Source organism: Antedon mediterranea, chromosome 11, assembly GCF_964355755.1.
Source record: "Antedon mediterranea chromosome 11, ecAntMedi1.1, whole genome shotgun sequence".
In the NCBI taxonomy this organism is placed as follows: Eukaryota; Metazoa; Echinodermata; class Crinoidea; order Comatulida; family Antedonidae; genus Antedon; species Antedon mediterranea.
The window spans coordinates 19,365,471-19,387,583 of record NC_092680.1 but is presented as its reverse complement, the minus strand read 5'-3'; the positions used below and the strand labels follow the sequence as shown (position 1 = coordinate 19,387,583).

General features: G+C 33.5%; 4 protein-coding genes across 4 annotated transcripts; 1 reads left to right on the top strand and 3 right to left on the bottom strand.

Moving 5' to 3' along the window:
- Positions 1 to 2,570: 2,570 nt before the first annotated feature.
- Positions 2,571 to 4,659, bottom strand: LOC140062050 (cytochrome P450 2J4-like). Its single transcript, XM_072108093.1, has 3 exons — positions 4,272 to 4,659; positions 3,031 to 3,987; positions 2,571 to 2,761 (listed from the first exon to the last, which is right to left on the bottom strand). The coding sequence occupies exons 1-3, from the start codon at positions 4,657 to 4,659 to the stop codon at positions 2,571 to 2,573; spliced, it is 1,536 nt and encodes a 511-aa protein (XP_071964194.1).
- Positions 4,660 to 7,693: 3,034 nt separating this feature from the next.
- On the bottom strand, positions 7,694 to 9,558 carry LOC140062049 (cytochrome P450 2U1-like). The gene is made up of 3 exons (XM_072108092.1): positions 9,396 to 9,558; positions 8,150 to 9,106; positions 7,694 to 7,872 (listed from the first exon to the last, which is right to left on the bottom strand). The coding sequence occupies exons 1-3, from the start codon at positions 9,556 to 9,558 to the stop codon at positions 7,694 to 7,696; spliced, it is 1,299 nt and encodes a 432-aa protein (XP_071964193.1).
- A 4,271-nt stretch (positions 9,559 to 13,829) lies between these two features.
- Positions 13,830 to 16,508, top strand: LOC140062047 (cytochrome P450 2U1-like). Its single transcript, XM_072108091.1, has 3 exons — positions 13,830 to 14,001; positions 14,457 to 15,416; positions 16,091 to 16,508. The coding sequence occupies exons 1-3, from the start codon at positions 13,830 to 13,832 to the stop codon at positions 16,267 to 16,269; spliced, it is 1,311 nt and encodes a 436-aa protein (XP_071964192.1). The 3' UTR covers positions 16,270 to 16,508.
- Positions 16,509 to 16,903: 395 nt separating this feature from the next.
- On the bottom strand, positions 16,904 to 20,408 carry LOC140062640 (uncharacterized). The gene is made up of 5 exons (XM_072108943.1): positions 20,082 to 20,408; positions 19,211 to 19,483; positions 18,752 to 18,945; positions 18,180 to 18,459; positions 16,904 to 17,727 (listed from the first exon to the last, which is right to left on the bottom strand). Exons 2-5 carry the CDS (start codon positions 19,478 to 19,480, stop codon positions 17,539 to 17,541), a joined length of 933 nt encoding a protein of 310 aa, XP_071965044.1. The 5' UTR covers positions 19,481 to 19,483; positions 20,082 to 20,408; the 3' UTR covers positions 16,904 to 17,538.
- Positions 20,409 to 22,113: the final 1,705 nt, after the last annotated feature.

Genomic DNA, 22,113 nt, shown 5'->3' with positions numbered 1-22,113 from the left:
TCATCCTTGAACTGGAGAGTAACACTTCTGTTTCTGCTGCATAACGCAAATTAACCGTTTATTTTAAAATGGATTAAAATAACAAGACCGCGTTTCTGCTCCAAAATAACAGGTTAAATCAATGGGTGGTCGTTGACAAAAATCGTTAGAATTACCCAGAATGCAATTGGTACTGGCGGTTAATTCAAACGTTATTGCCGGCCGTGTAGTTGACTCGGGGTCAGCAGCTGTCAATAAAATAACCGTTATTTCGTGTTGCAGCAAAAAATTGCCCAGTGATAACCGGTTAAATGACGTTCTAACACACTGGGTGTTTTTAACCGGTTATTTTGCGCTGCCTTTTAACCTGTTACAACAAATTTGTCCTGTTTCTGCTCCCAAGAAAATTAAGTTATTTTATTCACACCGATTTTAACCGGTTATTTTTTTATGCAGCAGAAACAGTCTTTGATGAAAATATTTAAGTACGATCAAATGATACAATAGGAACAATAAAATCGTTGTATCGTTACGATTTTATTGTTCGCTGCTAAAAACAAAAGATAGAAAATTTGTCATCCTTGAACTAGAGTAACTATTCATATATTATTAACTTCGATGGACATTCCATATTGACAACTCCGATCAGATTGAAATCGTACCATTTTATCAATTTCTAATTCATCATTGGTCAGATGTTTTGCCCTACTCCGACGTAATTTGTACATCAATAATAATTTTGAGCAATTACTCAACACCCTGACGTAGCAAAGCTATTCCACGTCACAGTAGTTACAAACAATTACAATCTTATTCATCATGACGTCAATTTAAAAAATATATATTTTCATTAAAGACTGTATTTATTTTATATTTCAAGGATGAAAACCTTTCTAATTTCTTTTTTGTTTTCTGAGGACAAAATCTATATATTATTGTTTATTTTTATCGTCTTAGTGTAAACGACCCATTAAGTTTAGTCTAACTTCTAAAAAATAAATGAATGACACGGATTGCATAACCCTAATTTGCATACTATGTCAGGTGTATCGAGATATGTGAACGTGTCATACCTCTTGGTCGTATTTCACCCGTAGAGTAGCTGGGGTACTAAGATTGATGCACGGTACGTTAGGCTTAATATTTGTGATAGAAAAAAACTTAAATCAAAGAAGTCAAGGGCCAGTATAGATGGCATTTAAGGTAAGTTTTGCTCTTTTTTAATTGTTTGTGGTCATAAGTTTAAAAAACATTTAAAAGCACTATATTTCAAACAATGTTACGATACTAATTAATGTGAAGCGCCGCTGATTATAATTAAATGTTGTATAAATGTGCGCTATACAAGTAATAATAATAATAATAATAATAATAATAAGTTAGTGTAACTGTGATGTACAGTAGTACAGTATAATGATTTTGTTATAGGCTGTTCATGGTGTAGCAAAGTATATAGGCCTAATACAGTATTAGGGACTATACTTCACTCCTCAGATGTTTAGATTGTTAGAGTATGTGTAATTTTAATTTTAAAACAAAACAAAGTACAATTTTAAAATAGCAATGATAATTTATACTACCATAGTTTGTCATTCTATTCCAACCTCCACCCCTGTCGCGCCTCCCGATGAGGCCCACGTTTTTAAGATAACAAGAGCCAGACTTGCGCCACAACACCCATTATCATTTAAATTCTATCAAATGTCTATGTACAAAGAATAAATTTAACGCGATTTTATAGCGTTATTATTATAGTTAAGTCTACCTTACCACTCCTTTTCAAAGTTTGAATACATATATTGGATTCTACAGTATAAGCAGTTAAGGTCAGTATTAAATAATATATATTTTTAATAAGCCTTACCATTTATTGGCCAATTCTAGATAATGTATCTATTTTTTATTATCATCCGAACAAATTCTTTTATACAACTTAAACTAATCTAAACATTTAAATTTACAAGCTCCTACATTACAAAATAATGGAATTTATGACATTTGACAAAAAGCTAAAGCTAAATGTGTTGGTTAATTTAATAACATTATTCATGTTACTTCAAGCACAATTGCAATGTAACATGAGGCAAAGTTTCTTTTTCGTTTTTGCAAAGAGAACATTAAATCGGATATAATGTAATATATAATTTGTAAAAGTAATTTTATGTAAATATTGAAATTGAAAAATGGAGTAACGAGGCGTGTGGAAAATTAGAAGTGCCTATGTCCAACCATTTACTTCATTAAAAACAAGGCCAACAGCCATAAGTCGCGTGCTAAAACGCATAGTGATACCGGACCGACAGACAGACCGACCGACCGACATAGTGAACTATAGAGTCGCGTCCACGCAACTAAAAACACTGAATGTGTAAAGGTAATCGTTAGTAACAGGAATGGTTATGTACCTTAGTAATAATAATGGTTTTGTTCATGATATAAGTTACTTGTATATATTAGTAAAAAGATAGCATGTTTTTAAAACGTGTTTTGCTTTCACCATGCATCTCATTAATTAAATGTTTTTATTCTTTCTATTTTACTAATATCAACAGATTCCTTGTGGAAGCTTACTCGCGTTTCCTTTCCATTAGTCAACCATGCGTGTACCTTGGTGTTGCTATTATCTGAAAGCTGTGAGGCACTCGTGTTGCTGCTATTTTTCCACGTAAATTAGGAGTTGGAGCGTTTTCTGGCCTGGTAATATTGAAATTCATCATGATATTTGTAAAGAATAAATACAGCTCCATTTTAGCCAATTGCTGCCCGAGACACTCGCGACGACCTGTTGAAAAAGAGATAAAGTGTGTTATTATTTATTTTCTATTCTGTAACTTTTATCTTTCAACATTCCAACATTAAGGAATCGGCTTTAACGCATTTTAAATTTGTAAATATATCCATTTTCTCTTATTATTTTAATAAACATCTTTTTTTTAATAACAGTTAAGACTTGATCTTGAAGATGTTTTGTATTAACCTTTAAATTATCTGTAAAACATTTTCTTAAGCACTTTGAAAGCATTAATTAAATAACATTTATGTTTTACTCACCGATGCAAAATGGAATGAATTCTTCTCGACGAGTTACTTGGTTATTTTCATCAAGGAATCTTTCTGGACAGAAAACATCTGGATTTTTCCAAACTTTGGGATCTCGCAGAACTGCAAATATATTGGAGATAAAGATTGTTCCTTTCTTAATGTCATAACCTCGAAAGGTGGTGTCGGTTGTAGCTGCATGTGGTATACCTAGAGGGGTAATTGCTCCCATTCTCTGAATCTCCAAGAGAACAGCATCGGTGTAAGGAAGCTGTGGAATATGAGCTTTTGTTGGATGGTTGCCTGCTCCTACCACCTGATCAAGTTCATCGTGAACCTTCTGCTGAATCTCTGGATATAGAGACATGTACAGCATCGCCCAGAGGAGTGTTGTTGCTGTTGTTTCAGATCCAGCAACGAATAAATCCGTTGCCACACATGTCAGATTACCCTCGTCAAAAGATGTCCTTTTATCCTTATTCTTTTCAATTTCATTTATATATATGTCGATGAAGTCACGGAGATTGTCTGGATCATAATCCTCTAAATGTTCTTTGAGAATGTTTACTTGAATTTCTTTTAAATTTACATGTAACTTCCAGAATTCAGCAAAACTTGTATTTGGAAAATATTTTAGAATGGGCAAAAAGTTCATTGAACTTGCATTGGTTGCTAGTTCTACGCATCGATTTGTAATACGCAACATTTCTTGTAGTAACGGGTCATCATAACTAAATCTACGACCATAGAGGACTGAAGTCAACACATTTGAAACAGAAGTATTGGTAATATGTGCTGGATCAAAGGCATTATTTCGATATGTTTTCTTGATATGGTCAATGTACATATAAATTTCTTCGTTAATTTTCCCCTCGAAACTTGTTTTGCCCATACCAAAACCACGAAGGACAGCCATTGCAAACCGCCGTTGTTCCTTTTGTCCATTTTTGTGAAAAGCGCCAAGAACACCTTATCATAAGTTTTAAAAAAATCAGCTCGTTAAAATTAATCAACTAAAGTTGACCAGGTTAATCACAATATTTGCTCTTAGATTAGACGATATTGTATTATCAGTGAATGGTGAATTTATTGAATGATGTACGGTAATGAAGGTGGATAAGGATAAATAATTGATTCCCATAATAACCGGAATACCACATTTATCCTCGCAAACCAAATCAATCGGAATTATTTAGTAGCGTAAATAGGTTTCACCATCACTCATTCACCTGAGACTGAAAAATTTTACTCACCTCGTCCTTTGTTGAAACCTTCAAAAACCGCAATCTTTGGTCTGTCACTGAACGTATCTCCTGATTTTACAAAAGCTTCTCTGATGCTCTCATAGTCACTCAATACGAAAACTGGAAATACACCAAGTTTCAATGCCATCACGCTTCCATATCTTTTTGCCATCTCCATTAATGTTTCATGAGGACTTTCGCCTGATAATGTCAGAAGGTTTCCAATATACGGCCATCCTCGCGGACCAGGTGGTACGCTTAATGTGTTACGTTTCCAATAATTAATTGATAATAATATGCAAATAATTATTGGAAGCAAAAGAGACTTCAATTGCAGTTGTAACAGTTCCAGTTGAGTAATATCAGAAGATATTCCAAGCAACGAAATAAACGCCATTGTGAAAAGAGATAGTATAAAATCATAATCATCAATGAACTATGTCCACGCTATTCAAGTTTATATAACCAATAACGAAATTTCTAACCAATCACAATTTAATATTGCAACCCACTGATCAATCATAACCTAATGACGTAAACTAATTTCTAGCTAGAGATCTAGCATCCATTGATTTAAGTTTTTCAGTTGAGTAACTTCAGAATATATTCCAAGTAACGAAATAAACGCCATTGTGAAAAGAAATGTATGTCTTTTTCGAGAAGTTTTCTCATCGTCATCAATAATTTTTCCACAATACTGAGATTTCTAACCAATCATAATTTAATTGTAAACCACTGACCAATCATAATCTGTTATATTAGTGACGTAAACTAATTTAAACCTAGAGATCAAACCTATGAATAGAGATTTATGTTGACACTTTGAGCGCATTGTTTAGCAAACACCTCATCTTTGAACGGGTTTACTCTCATATTAACGGGACAAAAACAATTTCTAACAATTCTTTTTCACCAGACCTATATATATAATGCATATAAACAAATATCTACAGTCTTTACCCTTTTTGGCAGAAATTTAAAAAAACATTAAAACTACTAGCTATTACCCGTCCTCCGCATGGGTCTTTTTCTGCATTTATATGTGGTTATATACTAATTTGCATGGATAAGTAAGTATAATAAAATTCGGCCATTTTTTTGGCCATTGATATAAGTATTTCTTCACTTTGAAATATCTGTAAGCTAAAAAATTGAAGCATGACTGGATATGGGATTTGTGCTGTGTAAATATTAATCTACGGTGCGCATCAGAAAGTGACAACGTGCATGAGAGGGACATGCACGTTGAAGTCTGTCATTCAATCGGCAGTTTAAAACATTTCAATGATAAAATATGAATTGGTAACTAATAGAAGTAAGACGTGAAGTATTAGAATAATTATATATAAATACAACTACAGCTGCTATAAAATACCAAACTATTATATTTTGGGTGTTTTTCGTGGTGTATTATTTGATCACAAAGGTAGTTTTTAAACCATAATAGAGACATGAGTTAAATGATTTAAGCTTGTCTATAAGTATGGTATGGTCTACCGTATCCAAAGATTTTTTTTAATCAAGCATGACTAAACCAATATATATACTTCCCACAATCAATATCATTTATCCACTCTTCTGTAATATTTAATAATGAAGATACAGTTGAGAAATTAGGACGAAATCCGGATTGGTAAGCATAAATCATATTTTTTTAGTTAATAAATTGATAGGCCTGATCAAATACAACCCTCTCGATAATTTTAGAAAGAATAAATAAAATTGATATGGGTCTATAATTGCTATAGCTTCTGTCCCCTTCTCCCTCTTTAAAAATTGGGCACCTTTCCATCTTTTCGGAAAAGTACTAGTTGAGAGTAAAAGATTTACCAAATAAGTGAGAGGTCCAACGATTTGATCAATTACCAACTTGAGCATTTTAGCTGGAAGCCTGTTGCTTCACTTACAGAGAGTGCGTTTAATTGTTCATAAATGTATTATTGGTTTACAAAACTAAATTTAAGTGGATCCCTGCTTTGATTAGTATTATCTTCAATAAGTAATCTAGGAATTTCTGGCGGAATACAGGTCAGGTCCTATTTTAAAAAAATATTTGTTTAAATTGTTGGCTATTTTAGAAGAATCTGCTGTTAATTTATTATCACTTGTTTTTTATGTTGGATATTTCTGTATTTATACTCTTTGTTGGAACAATATATCTTAAAGTTTCCCATATTTTCTTTGAATCCTTTGTATCTAATTGTTTAGAAAAATATTCTGTTTTACATTCTTTTTACATTTACCTTAATTTTACCTTGTTTTTATTGAGCCCACAGTTCAGGTGTGTTAGTTTTAAATGCTTTCTTTCTTAGTACGTCACGCTTACGCACTGACCTAACTAGATCATCTGTTAGACAAGGAATAGTTTTGTTTCGCACCTTCTTTTTTAGCGGGGCATAATCATTAGCAATTTAAAGAAAGTTAGTTTCAAAAAAATATATAGCGTCATCAATATCATTATAAATTTTTTGCCAGTTTATTTTTTCAGTATCCTTTTTAAATTAATTTTCATTAAAATGTTTGTAGTTTCTACCTGTTTTGTATTTATGATTATGAGCTTTACACTTTTCTTGTTTACTAACAATTACATAGATAGCAGAATGGTCACTAATACCTGTATGTAATACACCTGATTTGGAGATCCTATTAAGAACTGTTGTGTAAATATGAACATTTTTAGCAATATCAATTAATTTTTTTAGTATAACAAGATAGGTTTTTAGAATGAGGGTGACAATTTACATCCCCATTATGATATATTCTAAATTTGTACTTTCAACATTCTCTAGTACCTCTTCTATTTTATCAAAGATCTGCATATCAGAATTTGGGGGTTTATACCATGATAAAAGGAGGAATAGTTTTGAATTTAGTTGTTTAATTTCAATAATAGACATTTCCAAATTTTCATTCTTAAGATCTGGTCTCAACTTATTAGTAGTCATCTCGTTGTTTAAGTACACAGCAACTCCTCCACCTTCCCGTTGGTCGGTCGATAAACACCAACTTAAATTTGAGCACGCGACTGCAGCCATGTATATGGCTTTGTTTTTTCCACTTTCATATTTCATATACAAAATACAACAAGACAGAAGGGAAAAAAAGCTTGAAACAATACACCTGCCAACACAAAAAGAAAAAAGCGCGACATCCCACCACAACCACCTTCAGATCAAATTAACATTCTTTCCAATAATAATGGAAGATTCGTTATGCTGTAACCTTTTTTTGTATTTTGCAAAAAAAAAAATAAATAATGGAAGTTGTAAAATTTTGCAAACTGATATCGCAAAATCTAATTGGTTAATTCAAGAACATGTCTTCAAACATATGAAGCAAAATTTCTTTTTCGCTTTTGAAAAGAAATTTATATTGTTTCGATGTTGCGGAGATTCCTTTTGGAAGCTTACTCGCGTTTTCTTTCCAATAGGCTACCTTTGTGTTGCTATTATCTGAAAGCTGTGAGGTATTCGTGTTGCTGCCAACTTTCCACCTAAATTAGGAGCCGGTGCGTTTTCTGGCCTGGTAATATTGAAATTCATCATGATATTTGTAAAGAATAAATACAACTCCATTTTAGCCAATTGCTGTCCTAGACACTCACGACGACCTGAATGGAAAATTGAAGTATGTTATTATTTATTTTCTATTCTGTAACTTCTACCGTATCTTTCAACATAATAACCCCAAGCAATCGGCATTGACTATGGTACGTTTGTAAATAATCTGTATCTCTTATTTAATAAATATCTTTTATTTAATAAAATTCAAATGGTATAAAAGATTTGGTTTTGGAGATGTTTTTATTAACCTTGAAATTACATGTAAAAATGTTTCTTAGGCACTGTTGAAAGTAAATTAAATGTATAGGCCTATTTATTACTCACCGATGCAAAAGGGAATGAATTCTTCTGGACGAGTTACTTGATTATTTGCATCAAGGAATCTTTCTGGACAGAACACATCTGGATTTTTCCAAACTTTGGGATCTCGCAGAACTGCAAACATATTGGGGATAAAGATTGTTCCTTTCTTAATGTCATAACCTCGGAAGGTGGTGTCGATTGTAGCTGCATGTGGTACACCTAGAGGGGTAATTGCTCCCATTCTCTGAATCTCCAAGAGCACAGCATCAGTGTAAGGAAGCTGTGGAATATGAGCTTTTGTCGGATGATTGCCTGCTCCTACCACCTTATCAAGTTCATTCTGAACCTTCTGTTGAACCTCTGGATATAGAGACATATACAAAATTGCCCAGAGAAGTGTTGTTGCTGTGGTTTCAGATCCAGCAATGAATAAATCCGTTGTCACACATGTCAGATTATACTCGTCAAAAGAAGTCATTTTATCTTTATTCTTTGCAATTTCATTAATATATATATCGACGAAATCTCGAAGATTGTCTGGATCATAATCTTCTAAATGTTCTTTGAGAATGTTTACTTGAATTTCTTTTAAGTTAACATGTAGCTTCCAGAATTCAGCAAAAGTCGTGTTTGGAAAATATTTTAAAATGGGCAAAAAGTTCATTGAACTGGCATTGGTCGCAAGTTCTACGCATCGATTAACAATACGCAACATTTCTTGTAGTAACGGGTCATCATAACTAAATCTACGACCATAGAGGACTGAAGTCAACACATTTGAAACAGAAGTATTGGTAATGTGTGCTGGATCAAAGGCATTATTTCGGTATGTTTTCTTAATGTGGTCCATGTAAATATCAATTTCTTTGTTAATTTTTTCCTCGAAACTTGTTTTGCCCATACCAAAACCACGAAGCACTGACATTGCAAACCGCCGTTGTTCCTTTTGTCCATTTTCGTGACAAGCGCCTATAACACCTATCATAAATTGTATAAAAAAAAAACAGCGCGTTAAACAGATTATAACTTTAATACTAACAGTATCCACGATACATGCTCTAAGATTAGATGATATTATCAGTAAATAGTTATGAATTATTGAACTTTAACAATGTATTTTACGGTAGGTGGGTGAGGAGGAAGATTAATTGATTCTCCTGAAAACAAGACCACATTTATACTCACAAACCAAATCAATCAGAATTATTTAGTAGCTTAAATAGGTTTCACTATCACTCATTCACATAAGACAGTCAATTTGACTCACCTCGTCCTTTGTTGAAACCTTCAAAAATCAAAATTTTTGGTCTGTCGCTGAACTTATCTCCAGATTTCACAAAAGCCTCCTTGATGCTCTCATAGTCACTCAATACGACAACAGGAAATACACCAAGTTTCAATGCCATCACGTTACCATATCTTTTTGCCATCTCCGTTAATGTTTCATGAGGACTTTCGCCTGATAATGTCAGAAGGTTTCCAATATACGGCCATCCCCGCGGACCAGGTGGTACGCTTGATTTGTTACGTTTCCAATAATTGATTGATAATAAAATGCAAACAATTATTGAAAGTAGAGTCTTCCATTGATCTAAGTTTGTCAGTTGAGTAACTTCAGAATATATTCCAAGTAACGAAATAAACGCCATTGTGAAAAGAAATGTATATCTTTAAACAATATTTTTCCACAATATTCAAGTTTATATATAACCAATACCGAAATTTCTAACCAATCATAATTTAACTGTAAACCTCTGACCAATCATAATCTGTTATGTTAGTGACGTAAACTAATTTAAACCTAGAGATCAAACCTATGAATAGAGATTTATTTTGACGCTTGAGCGCATTGTTTAGCAAACGCCTCATCTTTGAACAGATAATTCTCATATTAACGGGATCTTATTATTATTGTTATACATACAAATTGGATCACGGGTATTATTCTCAATGACAGTTGAACTACGTCAATATAAAATTTACGTAGAATCTACTGTTTACAAGAATTCAACGGTGCACAGGTTGTTTATAAAAGCAGATCGCAGTATTTGTAATTGTCCATTCCGGCGGAGCGTCTACCCGGATATGTCAATGGGAACGAAGGACATGGACCTTTCGATTTGAACGTCCAGTATGTCGACCGATGCCTTATGACGTCATTGTTATGATATAATATGCATGCGCAAGTCGACTGACACGTCAACTCGTGCCAAATGTTAGAACATGTTCAAATATACTCTCTTATTGTGCCCATATTTAGTAATAATATTAATGATTTTCAACACTGTACAGTATTTTTTATTATAGTTTGTACTGTAACATGTGACAAGCATGGGAAATGTCGATTTTGACCAAAACAAATACAATTTTAAGTTATATATAAATAATATAATTTCTGCTCATTGTTAACACGGAAGTTGCTGTTGTATGGGCAGATTATATACAACAACACCCTCGAAAGTTCATAAAAACACCTGAATCGAGATATTCATATTCATGGTATATTTTTAAATCCAGGCAAAGTGAAGTTTTTAAAAATGTCACACTTCGCTTGTTAAATCTAAACTAGTTTGTCGAATGAATAGAATATATCTGTTAATTGTTAGCAAATGAGTATAGGGTACTTTGGTACTTGACAAAAATGTAGGCCAAGTGCAACAATTACCAAGGTAATTATTACTTTTTTGTAACATCATCATGTTATACAAAGGCCATTACATGGCTGCAGTCGCGTGTTATTTATGGTCCATGATGCCGTTAAAACGAGACGCAAAAATGTATCCCAAATATCGTGTTGCATATTTTCCGTAGGCGGTGTTAAATATGTTTTTAAAGGTTTGCATGGCGAAATTGATATGTTTAAATAAATTGTTTGCGGTACACAACCCATATTTAGTTTGAAAAGAATTGTTAAGTTTTGTCGACGTTTCGATGAAATATACATCTTCAAGAGTGAGAAGCTTTCATGTCAGTCCCTTTCCTGGACTTTCTGCATTTTCTTCTTTTCAGAACAGAAATATACCGTGGTGTACCGCAAACTTTATGTTAAAGCTGTTAAATAAACATTAATAATGGCTATTTTATATTTATATCATAAATTTCTGAAATATAGGACATAATGAGCTTTCTAAAAATGTATGGTAGAATCACCAATCTGATACCATTTTTACCAAAAAAGTAGATCTGGCCCGTCCGTAACCCTGTACTTACAATCAAACAATGAACTAGGTACGGTAACAAGTATCAGCAATTGTTTAATACCCAGAGAATTGATAGAGGTAATAACAGTTTGACGTCATTTTGTAATCGTATCAGGATTTTGTAAAGTTTGTTTCTAAGTAGGCCTATACGAGACACCTGACATATTTTTCAATATTTATTTCAATAACAACAATTACGTTCTGTATAATGTAATAGGTCAGAAAGATCCTCTTCATTTTTTTCGTGAGTTAAAAGAACTAAAATGAATGAAAGCACACATACTATAGTATATAACGCAGTAATTTAAATGTACAAGACACTAAACAAACAAGATTACGTCATCATTGCGAACTACAATTAACCTTTATTGATGCCTTTTATATTAAAACAAGAACGACGCACGATAGTACTGGATCATTCATTCATTCATCTTTTATTTCGGAAAAAAAAGTAATTCTCCATAGCTCAACATGGTGCTGGCACTGCATGACCTAGGTTTATAAAGGAGCAGGCGTAATGTATACTTAGAAAGGAAATAAAAGAGAATAGAAATTTCGCCATTCAAAATAAATTTCTCCTGAAACCATGGCTATATCATTCTCAATATTGGCAAACCCGATGTTTAAATATTTAATATTAGGCCCAGTAGGCCAGATATCAGTATTGTTGTTTATTATGTGCTTATTGCATAAGGTCAGACGATAGTAGTAATAGAGCTACAAGACCCTCTCCACCTCCACACCAAAAAAAAAAAAACACTACAGGATTAAAATTGAGTAGAAATAATCAATATGATTCAAAATGATATAGCTAAAGCTGAACGGCTCAATTGGAATACTCGATGCTTAGCTTTAAATAATAGCTACTATTTAAGTAGGCCTATATTAATATTTAATACATAGGCCTATATAGTAAGTATTGTTAATATTTAATAAATAATAGGATTATTATAAAACAGGATTGAATAGAAGTACATTCCTCGTGGTATGGCTGATTCATTTTGTTTAAATTATGTAAAAGTTCAAGGTTTCTTCAAAATTTGTCCCTTTGACTAATTCCAAAAAAAATATTAAATAGATTTCGAAAAAAGTGGGTCATTTTGAAGTATCATAATAGTAGTCGAAAAAAAATAATTTAACTGAAATACAGACATTTTTTTGTTCAAAAAATAACTTTGACTTCCAGTCAAAGTTTTCGATCAAAAACATCTCATAATGCAACGCGCTTGTTTGACAATAGCTACTCTGTATGCATACTCATATAAAACTTCCTCGCGATCTGTGTGAAAACACCTTCTCAACCGTGACGAGTTGTAAACAATCCTAATTAGCATCATGCATAGGCTATTATGCATACCTACTCGTGGTTTGAAAGCTTTGTTTACGACGATTTTCCAGACGAAATGCAATCAAATTAATTTACTTGTTAATTACGTAAACTTGTTGTTCTTGGCTCGAATTTTCGACTTAAAGTGAATAACTTTAATATTACTACTTTGATATGGCCAATTTAAATTTAGAATATTTCGACCTTCATTTTTTGTGTTTCAAGGGACAATACATCAGAATACATTAGAATAATAATAAATAGAACATATCTTTTGTTATCACACGACTAACGTACTACTAGATAAATATGAAGTTCAAGTTCATAAAAATGTCATAAAAGACATCTGTCATAAACTCATCTGTCATAAACTCATCTGTCATAAACTCATCTTGCATATGATAGTTCCAGAATACAATATGTAATATACAATTTGACCTTGTAAACATATAACAATACTCATGAAAGAACATTTAGTAATAGAAATCTCGCCTGGTTGATAGTTCAGACATTGACCAATTGCTAACTTTGTACAAATATGATGTACGTGCATATTTTGTAAAAGTCATCTTTTTAGAAGACCTTTTTTTTACACCGCCCTATAATTCATTGTTTTTGTGACATTTTCGTCGTAATTGTGTCTGGCATAATCTGGAATAATGTTGTGCTGCCATCTAGCATAATTTACTTTCGATCGCTGGCCACACTGGACCTACACAACTGATGTCAAGGTCATACGATTTGTGAAGGGCTGCATTTTGATTCTTGAACTTTAATTTATGTATAGGCCTAATTTCATATTGAAATATTGATGCTTATCGTGTGGTATGTACGGTAAAGTACACAAGTAAAGTAAACATACCAATATTAGGCTATGTGCACAAATCAGTAATCTCGATTGAATATTCATATTTACATTGAAAGAGGTGTCATATATATATATATATATATATCTACCGTTGTAAACTCTTGCACAACAGCATACGTTTGATATAAGATAATGGCGACTGCACATTTTGAGTGGAAGTCTGTCTTTCTACCAATAGTTACGTTCGTTCTGTTCGTATATTTTTTGTATGGGACTCGCAGAAAAACAAAATTGCCACCTGGACCATGGGGATGGCCGTACATTGGGAATATTTTGTCACTGGTGGGCGAGGTCCCCCACGAGACCATGACGACATTGGCTAAAAAGTATGGCAATGTTATGAGATTGAAACTTGGTGTATTTCCAGTAGTGGTATTGAGTGACTATGACAGCATCAAGGAGGCTTTTGTGAAATCTGGAGACACCTTCAACGACAGGCCAAGGATGGTAATGTTTGATGGTATCAGTAAAGGACGAGGTAGGTTATTTGAAAAGAAGATGCAGGCTTTTTATGCCTATTGGATGTAGAAAGTCATGGTATAAAACTCTAACTAAAAAAGAAGGTGCTTAAATGAGAGCATTTTTAAAGTTTTTAGTCTCATTCAGTTGAAGTGTACTTATAGGCCTATCTATGAATGTTTTTAATTGTCCAATTGGAAATACTATTCACAATCCTAAACAGTTGGAACAGAGTCTGAATAGGCTATTTGTTACCTCTCTTATAAATGTCCAGTATCATTAAAATAGAAGATTTAAACTAAAAAAGAACCTATTATGTTGAATCTTGAGCGTGTATGATTACACAAAATTGTTGTAAAATTATAAGTATAGTATTGAAAGCCTTTTATTAAAACCACATACATGAGAACGTGGAGGAAATTTCCTCCATGATGAGAATAACATCTAAAACACGCATAATTTCTTTAAACGAAGGTCTCATCGGAGCTTATCACGAGAACGGACAAAAGGATCAGAGGCGTTTTGCTCTTTCTGTGCTTCGTACTTTCGGCATGGGAAAACAGACTTTTGAGGACAAAATTACAGAAGAAATAGATGTATTCGTTGATCACATCAAAAACAACTTCACCAATGTTCCATTTGATCCTGCACATCTCACCAGTACATCCGTATCAAATGTCACGTGTTCAATTCTCTTTGGTCGTCGATTTGATTACAATGACGCAGTGTTTTTGGAAATGCTTAGAGTAATGCACCGCAGTATTGAACTTTCCACCAATGCTAGCGCAATGAATTTCTTTCCCGTTTTAAAATATTTTCCGCGTACTGCTTTTGCTGAGTTGTGGAAAAATTATCTAACGTTCAAGGCTTTCCAGTTGGATATTTTCAATGAACATTTGCGAGAATACGACCCAGAAAACCCACGTGATTTTGTTGATATTTTTCGAAATGAAATTACCAAGAACAAAGACGACATTACAAGTTCCTTCGATGAGGATAACATGGCATTTGTTACTGCAGATTTATTCGTCGCTGGTACGGAAACCACAGCAACAACACTCCTCTGGGCAATGCTGTACATGTGTCTATATCCAGAGGTTCAACAGAAGGTTCAGGATGAACTTGATCAGGTGGTGGGAGCAGGCAACCATCCAACAAAAGCTCATATTCAAAAGCTTCCTTACACTGAAGCTGTGCTCTTGGAGATTCAGAGAATGGGAGCGATTGTTCCTCTAGGAGTGCCTCATGCCGCCTCTTTTAACACCACCTTCCGAGGTTATGATGTCGAAAAGGGTACAATCTTCATTCCAAACATATTTGCTGTTCTGCGAGATCCAAAAATTTGGGAAAATCCAGAAGCATTTCATCCGGAACGATTCCTTGATGAAAACAATCAAGTAATTCGTCGAGAAGAATTAATACCGTTTTGTATTGGTAAGACCATAGTTTATATTATTAGTCTAAAAGATGATTAGCAATATACCGTACGTAACATCAGTATATGCTGACCTAGTCTACTGTTTTGTTTGCCAACTGTAGTTTGCAGAAGTTAGGCCGTGTAACTTCTTGACAAACTATAGTTTGCTGAGGTTTGAGAACTCAGTCGTGGGTGCTTTACAGTCTTCCTCCATATAGAAACAATGAGGGGCTCCAGTAATTGGGCTAGATAAGATATGAATCACTTCTCAAAATAGTCTCCAAACAAGAAGTACAATACACTAGCAAACTTTTGTTTGGAAACTTCGAGTTTACCCGCTGTTGGATTTTTTCTGCTCAGAAACCTTTAGGCCAACACAGACGGTGTTTGTCAGCTGATCTACTAACAAACTCATTCCAAACTCTACTACAAAGTAGAATTATTACAAACTAAAGTTTGTTAGTGTGTTTGTTATTAATCATTACGATAAATGGCGCTTGAAGTTTCCAATGGAGTCCATTGAAGATCAAAATTCAAACATTCATATTTTGATTGTAGCCTATTATGGCAAAACAAAAAATCAGATTATAGCCTATTTGATATAGAAGAGTGGGTTGTGGGAAATGCGCCTTCATTAATTATTATTAATTAATTAATTAATACAAATAAAATGATTTATACTCTCATGTAGGTCGTCGTGAGTGTCTCGGGCAGCAATTGGCTAAAATGGAGCTGTATTTATTCTTTACAAATATCATGATGAATTTCAATATTACCAGGCCAGAAAATGCTCCAACTCCTAATTTACGTGGAAAAATAGCAGCAACACGAGTACCTCACAGCTTTCAGATAATATCAACACCAAGGTAGAAGAAGAAGGAATGGAATCTGACCAGAAAAAATGCCGTACAATGCAAGTAAACTCATCAGTAAAATAACAAGTATTATTGAGAAACAATACAGGGGTTTAATCATTGCAATGATGGCACAATTATCATTAAATTGCAACAAATATTTTAACTTAAATTCAAATTGATTGTTAAAGATATATTGTCCCGCAAACAAAAATCAAATTCAGTTTTCAAAAATTAGATAAAATAAATTAACTTTTAAAACCAAGGCTATCAAATAAAACCGATGTGATTGAATCAGAAAAAAATTGTCTGGAAGTCAACATGTTTTTGGTTAAATTTAATTGTTTATTTGGTCTTTTTTCTAAGGAAATAATTTGTTTTAAACTTCGTTTTATTTTATTAATTTTTATCATTATTTCAATGGAAATAAGAACAGCCTCCCCGCATTCTTCTAATAATTTAAAAAGAGGGCGCTTTTCAGAAAAATATTTAAGAAAAGTTTAAAAAATCTAAAAATGTGTTTTAATGAAAATAATTATTATAATTATTTATAATTATTATTGTTGGACTTTCCCACAGATTTAACATAAACACAGTAAGATAATTAGATGAATATATGAAAATCTTTATTTTCTAAAATGGTTGTACATATTTTTTTGTGGAAAACACAGCCTGTTTTATGATACACTCCAGTTGTTTAAAACAACCAATTCATTTTTGAAATTCAAAATAATAAACAAAAAACTACTTAAAAAGATATGTTATTTATAAATTTATTATAAAGTTTAGTAACCTTTAAAATACTGTGTAATTAGGAATTAAAATTCATACATAGGCTGCCTTATATTTCAAATTTAAAAAAAATACTAATAATAATTTCTGTTGTTGTAAAATACGCAATCATGGTTTCAAGTCCATTATTGTAAAACTACAGATATGTATGATACAACATATAAATAAAACATTGTGCGAGGAAAACACTTCACAGTTTGTGAATCAATATTTTTTTTTTTATGTTTTTTCATTGACAAATGAGTAAACAAATAAATACTGTATATAAGATTTAAAAAAAATACAAAAGGACCTCTATTAAGGGACACCTTTTGGGAGTCAATAATGTGGTGGTGGGGGGGGGGGGGGAAACTTTGGCTGGGTGGGCCTGTGAATATGGGTGTCCCAAAAGAGGAGGGTATATACTGTAGTAAGAATAATAATAACTGACTCTATCTGCAATATTTAAAAAAAATTACAGCACCGATTAATGAAATCCTTTAAAACGAAACAATTAAACTTGCAAGCTATCAAAATATTCATGAACTATTGTTTGTTGTTCAGTAGTTTCAATTGACCCATATCGCAGTTCTCGGATCTTTTCAACCGCCTCTTCTGCGTTCATGTCAAACGCTTTGATAAAATAACAGGCTAGTAAAGAGCCTGTTCTTCCGCAACCACGTTGACAATGCACCGACAAGGCCTATTAAAATGGTAAAGAAAGTTCACATTTTATTTAGCAATTGCATGGATTTTTATCAAAATATCACCGACATCAGCTGCACAATTATGGGAGCTGTCCAAGATGCACAAACAAAAAGAATACAAAAATCAACAGTGTGATTCATAAGAATCGAATACACTATTATGAGATTATCAGTGATAAAGAAACATTGTAAGATTACATATACATGTTGCATTTTCTTATTTGATTATTTTGATATTATATGGAATGTGTTAAAATCCTAAATAAAAAAAATTCTAATAATTTATTTATTGACATAATTTGATTTCCTTAGACGAGATGATAAATAATATTTAAAATGTTATATACAAAAAATCATATTACTAAGTAGGCCTATATCATATATAAAAATTTTAAAAATTATATTTGGAGTTTTGAGTTTGAAATATAAACTTTGGTGTTGGACAAACCTCATTTTTTTCTTGAGTATCTTCAACAAGTTGTATAAATTGTGTAACTTGGTTTAGGTTTGGTGCTTTGAAATCATCTACTCCAATAGATGTCCACTTCATACCTACACACTGGTCTATATCAGGCCGGTTCTCTGTTGCTACCGATACCATGTGTCGTATACCAATTGAACTGAGGTATTCAAAATGGCAAGGTTCTGTTGGGAAGCCATGTGCTGCTAGAAGATTTGGCACAACCCATGAGAAGTAAGGAGGGGGCTTCTCCCTTGAATCTAAATACCTATATCAGGATAAAAAGAAAGCTTTGGTTAATTTTTCACAGTCAAACAATTGAGAGGGTGTTCGATTTCTGACAACCTAGGAACCAGTATTTTATTTATTTACCACACACACATTGAATACAAAGTTTATTCATTGTGCACATATATGGACATAGAGACTTGCTTCCCTTTCCTCTACTGCAAGATTCCTTGAACAGTATTGGGGGATTCTGGGTCCAGGTGATGACCAAACCACATAATGGATCGGTCTGATTTGTGTAAAAGTTCATATCATTATGACAAACATAATACCTAGAATGAGCCTTAAGAAATACTGAGTATTCCTTGATGACATCCTCCTGACTTGATGTTTCTATTGAGCCTGGTCTCATTGTCCTCACTTCTCTAATAGCTTCTTCTGGTGAGATACCTTTTGACTTGACCAGATAGCTAGCCAGCATGGTGCCAGTTCTACCTCTTCCACGTAAACAATGTACTGATACTGCCTATAACAAATTGAAATAATATACATATATACTTTAAAAACCAACAGATGTACTGATGATTCCAATCAGTGATGATGATCCAATAAAGATTGAAACAATGAATCATGATTTTCCTCTTTTTACTTGGTGTAAGTTTTATACAATGTTAATTACATAAAGTTGTTTTCCTAGATAGGAATCTCTCAGACACTTTCGTCTAAAAAATATGGTGGCCAGCTTAGCCATTCTCTGCCTCTGTGATGTAAATCATGACTTTAGTACTCACTTTACCTACTGCAACTGCAGAATCAACAATGTCCACAAATGTTTCAATCTGAGAAATAGACGGTGGTGTAAAATCTTCTATAGGTATCCTTGTCCATTTCAATTCTGGTACGGTCTCCATCGGAGGAATGCCTTCGCTCATTAAAGTAACTAAATGATAGATACCGATGTTGAACAGGTACTGGAGATGTTGCTTAGATTCTGGTAAGGCATGGGCAGCTAATCGGCTTGCTACCACCCAGCTAAAATTTGGTGGTGGAATGCAGGCCATACTCTAGATATTAGAATAAAAGAAATAAAACATTATATCTTAAGGTGTCTTTACAAAAGTTATTAGCCATCATTCCTTTTCAAGATTTCAATGGTTGTAGGTCTAGACCGGAGTTTACCTGTCAAATCAAACGATGAATAGATTTAAAGATGTTCCTGTTTTCTGCTTCAAAATTAAAACACTAAAAGTTAAACACAGACACAATTGAATCAGAGTCTACTCCTTCAAATGTTCAAACTGATTTGAAGCATTCTAAAAAATGTAGGGCTAAGCTAGGGCCTACAAAATAAATGAACAAAGCAATTAGCAAGAAGTTAACCTATTTTTATGCTTGAATGATGGCAATTTGTAAAGGATGTTATTGATCCTGGCACTACCTGCCATAAGGACATTGTTATAGTGCAGGAACAAGGTCAACATTAGAAATACAGTAACTTAGGCCTAGCCTTGATGACTAGGCTGGTACTGTAGCATAAGTAATTTACTCCGGACCATGCTAGTAGTACTTAGTAGTAGTAGGCCTAGAGAGTCAGCGACTGTAGTAGATTAAAAACCACTCCCTAATTAAACAATAAATTATCTACATATAAAGTATACTAACGTAAAACACAGACGTAGCTAGTCTTCCTTATTATAGTAGAGCAGTTAACGCCATAAAAATAGCCAAGTTGTGCACTTTATTACCAAAGCATGAAACTTTCCACAAAGTTTCTTTGATGTATATAGATTCAAAATATCGAGGGGTGCCAAGTGTCCAACGTCCGGTATGGCGGCAATCTTGATTTCAAAATGGCCACCATAAAAACAAAAAATGTCATATCTTGGCAACTATACACATTAGACTTTCTGGTCTCAAATTGTTCACAAACTATATATTTCTATTTGCTCTAATGAAAAGTTTCGTCCAAAAATGACCGGAAATGACGATTCTTACAGTTTGACCTTTGACCTCGTATTTGTATATCTCTGTTCTAACTACTGGTCATTTTCAATCGATTTTGGTGTCATTTTGTTCAGAATAAATACATTTATATTTGTAGTAATGAAACATTTTCACATAAAATGATTGGAAATGCAATTTATGACCTTTGACATTAATTTATTGATTTTTAATTATGTGAATATACTGTATGTGGTTTTTGTTGGTCTTAAATGCATCTAATTTTGAACTTTGACCTGATAGGCGTAATTATATTAAATGATTAATGGACTTAAATTGTATATAGTACATAAAATTGGTAAACATTGTGCTTGGTGGTACCATTAGTTCAATGATGTTGGCACCTTCTGATTCGCTAAAAGTTATTTGACAGAGGAAATAACATACATGTTATTGAATACCGTAAAACCTCGAAAAGGTGATAGTATGAGCTTCTTTTTGAGACTGTATTTGAATGTCAAATGAATAGTATGATGATCGTGTTTATATCAATATATTAACTTCAACTTCAACTTTATTTTCCAAATAATATTTTGTTTTACAATGATAAATAATATTAAATTTTAAAACATAAGGAAGGGGCTAGAAAATAGTGTAAACACTAATCAAGTCCAGCCCCTTTTACACAAACTAAAAATAAAAACTTAATAAGTTAAAACAATCCCATTTATATATTTTAAAATTTAAATATTACTACACTTTTTCATAAATAAGATAAATAAAATAAATAATTATATAACTAAAGTAAGAATTGCTTTAATTTCCGTTTAAATATAATTTTAGAGTCATGTTTAAAATATTTTCTGGTATCTCGTTCCATGAATTAGCACCAGAATATCGGACAGAAAATTGACCAACATTACTTTTGTATTTTGGAATGGCAAGATTTCCCCTTGCTTGAAATCTCGTTGAGTGACGATGCTGGCATGTGAAAAATATTCTGGAATTCCCACGGGAAACCTGCCATTAATTATTAATGACCATACAAAGAACTTTTTATATTTCTGTGTCTGTTGATGGTCTTACACCCCTTCTTTGTATGTGGATGGTCCTACACCCCCCCCCCCCCACCGTACACCCCCTTCTTTTTCTGGGGATTGTCCTACACCCCCTTCTTTGTCTGTGGATGGTCTTATGCACCCTTCTTTGTCTGTGGATGGTCTTACACCCATTTCTTTGTCTGTGGACGGTCTTATACCCCCTTCTGTGGATGGTCTTATACCCCTTCTTTGTCTGTTGATGGTATTAAACCGCCCCTTTCTTTGTCTGTAGATGGTCTTACACCCCCTTCTTTGTCTGTGGATGGTCCTACACCAACTTTTTTGTCTGTGGATGGTCCTACACCCCCTTCTTTGTCTGTGGATGGTCCTACACCCACTTCTTTGTCTGTGGATGGTCCTACACCCCCTTCTTTGTCTGTGGATGGTCCTACACCCCCTTCTTTGTCTGTGGATGGTCCTACACCCACTTCTTTGTCTGTGGATGGTCCTACACCCCCTTCTTTGTCTGTGGATGGTCCTACACCCACTTCTTTGTCTGTTGGTGGTCTTATAATCCCTTCTTTGTATGTGGATGGTCTTACACCCCTTCGTTGTCTGTGGGTGGTCTTACATCCCCTTCTTTGTCTGTGGACGTTAACGTTCCTACACCTCCTTTTTTGTCTGTGGATGGTCTTATACCCCTTCTTTGTCTG